This window comes from Octopus bimaculoides, chromosome 3, assembly GCF_001194135.2.
Source record: "Octopus bimaculoides isolate UCB-OBI-ISO-001 chromosome 3, ASM119413v2, whole genome shotgun sequence".
NCBI classification, from domain to species: domain Eukaryota; kingdom Metazoa; phylum Mollusca; class Cephalopoda; order Octopoda; family Octopodidae; genus Octopus; species Octopus bimaculoides.
In genome coordinates, this window is record NC_068983.1 from 122,141,619 (window position 1) to 122,147,642 (window position 6,024).

General features: G+C 34.7%; 1 protein-coding gene across 2 annotated transcripts in view; it reads left to right on the forward strand.

Moving 5' to 3' along the window:
• Positions 1-6,024, forward strand: part of LOC106870148 (origin recognition complex subunit 2) — a 24,272-nt gene that overhangs the window by 6,672 nt on the left and 11,576 nt on the right. For both annotated transcript variants that reach the window (XM_052966513.1, XM_052966514.1), the window contains 4 exons: positions 409-480; positions 2,014-2,100; positions 2,818-3,026; positions 4,604-4,809. In XM_052966513.1, coding sequence (XP_052822473.1) covers positions 409-480; positions 2,014-2,100; positions 2,818-3,026; positions 4,604-4,809 — 574 coding nt within the window. The remainder of the gene's footprint in view (positions 1-408; positions 481-2,013; positions 2,101-2,817; positions 3,027-4,603; positions 4,810-6,024) is intronic.

Genomic DNA, 6,024 nt, shown 5'->3' on the forward strand with positions numbered 1-6,024 from the left:
TATCGAAATGTGATTGTTTCAGTTTTGATACTGAAATAGTTTTCTTTTACTGTCAGTGTTTCTCCTTCCTTTCTTTTTGTATTTGTTGTTGGATCGTTCATAAAGGTTCATAAGAGAAAGTAAGAGTTGAAAGGATTTGTAAAAGTATTAGAAAGAGAAAATAAAATTTCATTAGAGGGGAAAATGTTAATTTGTGTAATTTTATGGATTTTATTCGTAATTGGGAGTTATTTTGACTGAAAAAATAACGCTGTGACCTAAGTTATGGTATTTAGAATATTAATTGCGATTCTTTCATCCAAGAAATTTGGAATTGTGTAAATGTATGAATTTTAAACATACACAGAAAATTTGCCTTTTATAGATGAGATAAGATGCATGATGTATTTGTCAACTTTATTTCTTCAGGCCTTCAATCAAGATCTCCAAATACTCCAAAATCTAGGAAGCCATTATCTGAATCCAATAGACATGAAACAGGTAAGACAAAAGAAGGATTTTGTCCCTGATGTGTTTTAATAGTTAGCACATAAATAATGATCTATAACAAACATACATGCATGGCTGTGTAGTTTAGTAGCTTACTTTACCACCATATGGTTTGAGGTTCAATCCTACTGCATGGCACCTTGGCCAAGTTTCTTTTACTGTAATCCCAGGCCAACTAATGCCTTGTAAGTGAATTTGTTAGAAACTGTGGAACATTATCATCTAATGTTTGCTTTCCATGCTGTCATGGGTTAGACTGTTTGATTGAAACTAGTAAGCTCAAGAACTGCACCAGGTTCCAATCTGATTTGGCATGGTTTCTACAGCTGGATGCCCTTCCTAACGCCAACCACTCCAAGAGTGTTATGGTTGCTTTCTAAGTGCCACTGGTACAGGTGTCATTTACATGACACCAGCAATAGCCACAAGTACAATTTCACTTGGTTTGATGAGTCTTCTCAACCACAACATATCGCCACCTCTGTGAGGCCCAACTTTGGAAGATCATGCTTCTGGCAGAATGCGTATCTGTGTGTGTGTGTGTGTCACCACCACCACTTGACAACAAATATTGGTTTGTTAACATCTCTATAACTTAGCAATTTGACAAAAGAAACCAATAGAATAAGTACCAAACTTAAATAATAAGTACTGGGAGTAATCTGACTAAAACTCTTCAAGGTGATGCTCCAGCATTGTCACTGAAACATGTAAAAGAAGGTACAAGGCAGCAAATTTTGGGCAGACAGTCTGATCAACGACTCCTTCTGGATGGAAAAAAGACAATGTTTTTTTAACTTTGAACATAAATAGCTCTAACTAAATTCCATGAGATATTTGTCTATTCTCTACTGATTCTATCAGAGCTTTTATCTAACATCTGCCATCCCATTCAAGTATGATGATAAATGTAAGACAGCCATCATCTTCAGCAACACATTTCCAGTTGTTTTAGACATCCAGTACAGTTACACAGTTTAAATATTCCTTGAAAATAATAAGTCAAGAAATTGTTGTTTAGCCCCAAATCAACCTTCACTGAGTAGACTTATCAGAGCCATTCTAGATGTTGCCATCCCATCTAGGACAATATTATTTAATGTGTCTTTTCCTTTTCTAACATGATAGGCTGTGAGTTGAGGGAGATTTAGCTGCTATTTTTAGTAAGTCATACAACAATTTAGCGGCTGTTGTTGGCTAAAAGTCAAAGAAGTTTTCTTCCCCCACCCATCTCTAACTCTGCATTAACCACTACATCCAGTCCTTCATTCCCAGAGCATATTCTCTGTAGGATGCCCTCCATAGTCTCTTTTTTGTTTTTGAGTTATTCATGAAGAACAACTACATCAGTCTCAGAATTCTTGGAAGGGCTTTGAAAGGCAAAGATAGACCCTTCTTCTAGACCAAAGCATTTAAAAAAAAATAGAAAGTCAATGAGCTGAACCTTAATAGTAAAACCAAGTGAACCATCATCCTTCTACTTTTCAAAGGTGTTACTAAAATATTTCCTTTTCTACATTTCAGGTAGTCTTGCTATGACCTTACGGAAGAAATCACACAAAAGACCAGAAACCACTACACCATATCGGCTCCGTAAAAGAAATCATTTTGGTAAGTATTTCTTTTCCCACTTTTTCTTTTCTAGGCCATTTGTAACTTCCAGCCTGCTATCTCTGGAGTTTACTATGATGTCCTAGTCTGGATTAGATTGTTCTTTCCCAACACTTCATTTATGAGAGACCTACTTTGTATTTCTTCTTCCTATTAAATCGGCCTTAACACTTTAACATTTAAACCAGCCATATCTGGCTCAAATATTCTACCTGCTTTATGTTCAAACTGGCCAGATTCAGCCTCTCACACCTACCCTACAATGTCATTCTAAAAGTAAACAATGGCATCATTGAAATCTCAAATCTATGATTAATTCAAAGTAGTATGAATAAATAAGCATTAAATTTGACAGAGTACCCTGAATGCTAAAAGGTCAAGAGATCTATATATATTGTTAATTTCTTTGTCTTGTAACTTCCTGTTTACATGGTTGAGGCGGCTTTATGGATGTTTTCCAATTTACACCTTCTTGAAATGATTACTGTTGTAACTGGCCACCACAAACCATTCACTCACAATGTAGGAGTAGAACTTGTCAGCCAGGTAGGTTGTGGACAGCTGAATTGTAGGTCATGCTCATGGATACACACTAAATCTGTGTTTGTAAGGTTTGAACTTCTAACTTTGTGGGTAATAATCTAGTACTTTAACCTCATGACTTGTCTTATTGATCAAATTTTCACTGAAGCCAAAGATATTTGAATTTTTTTACAGCTTACAATGATGAATCCTCCAGTGACAGTTTATATTCTTCCAGTGATGAAAGTGACTCAAGCTTTGAACCCCAACAGAAGGTCCTTTCAAACACTGCTGATTTAACTATCAAGGAGTCTAATGATTCCTCTAAAATTAAGCCAACTTCTGAAGCTAACACAAAAATTTCAACGCCAAGTGCTTCCAAAAAAATGCCTGAGGAAGATATGGTATGTATGTTACTGTATATAGTATGTATGAAGTATAAGTTATTTTTGTATATTACATTATATATTATCATACATGTGAAAGCATGTGACCTAGAGGTTTGGTTGTTGCACTCAAAATCACAAGATCGTGGGTTTGATTCCTGGACCAGGTGATGCATTGTGTTCTTGAGCAAACCATTTCACTTCACATTGCTCTGGTCTGCTCAAATCTAAATGAATAACCCCGCAACAGAATAGCCTTCTAATAAGGAGGAATGCTGGCCTGCTTGAAGCTAAAACAATGCGCAGAGCATTGTGGTCAGCGATGTATAACAACATCCAATAGTCTGGTTGATACTGTGATACCACAATTATCCTACATATGCTGTCATATGAAAGAACAGGTTTTTAAGATAAGTTCTAAGAATTTGTACGTGCTATACTTGCTGCATAAGATTACAACAAACTTTACACTTATCACAAGATCATAATTAATGAATTCTGCTATTTTGTTTTTGAGGCAAACTAGCTGATGTTTCTACATTTTAACAAAGTATAAAAAAGTTGTGGGTGTGGCTGTGTGGTAAGAAGTTTGCTTCCCAACCACATGATTCAGGGTTCGGTCCCACTACCTGGTACCTTGAGCAAGTGTCTCATATTATAGTCACAGGCCAATCAACGCCTTGTAAGTGGATTTGGTAGATGAAAACTGAAAGGAGACTGTCATATGTGTGTGTGTCTATATGTATATGTTGGTATGTACCTATGTGTGTATTAAGTGAATCTCTGTTGCATTTTATTACATGTGCCACCAATTTTGTTTTTCATATAGCATAGCCAACATATATCATGTTGAACAGAACTAAACCACTTGCTTGGTATCCTGTTTAGTTGCTTAAAAATAAAGTTAGTAAAAAAAGACAATACTGATTTTCACTTAAAAATCATTGAAAAAACATTTGAACTTGTTACCTTCATTAGTTTCTGAGATACCGCATTAGAAACTTAATGAACCAATCAGCCAAACAAATGAAAAAAAATAAAAGTTTTTCTTTTTTTTGGTTAGATATGCAAGATGACTGAATATTTATAGAGTGGTATAATAAATGTTAGCTTTATAAAGTAAGAAATTGTGTTAATAACATTTGAAATACATTTTTCTTTAGGTTTCTCTGAGCCAGTATAACAATAAAAAAATAAACATGGTAAATAACAATCATTTTAACAGTAGGTGCAGGCGTAACTGTGGTTAAGAAACTTGCTTCCCAATCACGTGGTCTTGGGTTCAGTCCCACTACATGGCATCTTGAGCAAGTGCCTTCTACTATAGTCCCAGGCCAACTGAGCTTTGTGCTTGTGAGTAGATTTGGTTGGTGGAAACTGAGAGAAGACTTGTGTGTGTAACCAACCAACCAACCAATAGTTTGTTAAAAATTACTGATAGAATAACTACCAGGATTTAAATATAAGTACCGGGGTCGATGTTTGACTAGACCCTTCTAAGTAGTGCCAAAAACTAGTGAAAGTTTAAAAAAAACTGTAAATGTGTCTTTTATGTTCATGTGACATTGCATAAAACTTGTCTTATATTCTAACAGCCATCTGTTGTAGAACAGTATTTTGAAGTACATTCTACAAAAGGACTTACATCAGACCGAACACTATCTCGACTGGATATGCCACGAATTGATTTAGACGATTTACAGAAACTTCTAAAAAATGTCTCAGGAAACCATTGCAAGGAGTACAAACAGCTTTTTGACAAATATCCTGAATATTTTGACAAATGGTTATTTTTACTCAGGTAATCTATTTCATGAATTCACTGTCACCTGTAGTTCTTATTTGTTATCTTATATGCTAGTGTGTAACTAAATGACTAAAGAGTACTAAAAGCTGTTGAGATTGGTGATGTATTACTAATTATTATGGAAGTGATAGTGTGTCCATATACATGCACAGATAGGTAAATATTTATTTTTTTATAATCATTTTAACTGTCTAGCATTCAGATTACTTTGTCAAATGCAATGCTTTTTTTTTATTTACATTGTTTTGAATTAATTATGCATTATTTCATAGCTTTGAGGTTTTAACGATGTGATTGTTTCTTTTTAGACAGAAACTGTAAGAGGCCTGCCATATATACATATATATATATATGTGTGTGTGTGTGTGTGTGTCTATTTATCTCCCTCCCATCACTGCTTGACAACTAGTGCTGTTGTGTTTACGTTCCTGTAACTTAGTGGTTTAGAATAAAGACTAGGCTCAAAAATAAGTCCTGGGATCAATTTGTTTGACTAAAATCCTTCAAGGTGGTGCTCCAGCAAGGCCGCAGTCAAATGACTGAAACAAATAAAAGAATACATATATAAACATATATAAATATGTATTGCATATATATATGTCTGTGTGTTGGTATGTGTGTGTATATATACATGTGTGTGTGTGTATATATATATATATATGTGTGTGTGCATATGTATGGGTATATATATATGTATGTATATATATGTGTGTGTATATATATATATATATATATATATATATATATATATATATATATACATACACAGGGGTTGGACAAAATAACGGTAGCACAAGAAATTTATTTTAATATGGGGTAGGACCGCCTTTGGCAGTAATTACAGCTTGAATTCTACGAGGTATGGACTCATACAAAGTTTGAATGGCTTCCAAACAAATTTTTGTCCATTCTTGAGCTAAAACAGTCTCCAGTTTTTGTAGTGATGATGATGGAAGATATCGACCCCTTACTTGTTTTTCTAAAATGCACCATAAATGTTCAACTTCACTAGAATGTTCCTTGTGCCATTTAGTAACAACTTTAGCTGTGTGAATTGGTGCATTATCATCCTGAAATATTGCATTTCTTCCCCGGAAACAGTTCCGCAACCATAGGATGAATTTGATCAGATAAAATGCTTAAATAGTCTTGACTATTAATTCTACCATGAAGGGAAACCAGTGGGCCGGCAGATTTCCAAGATATAGC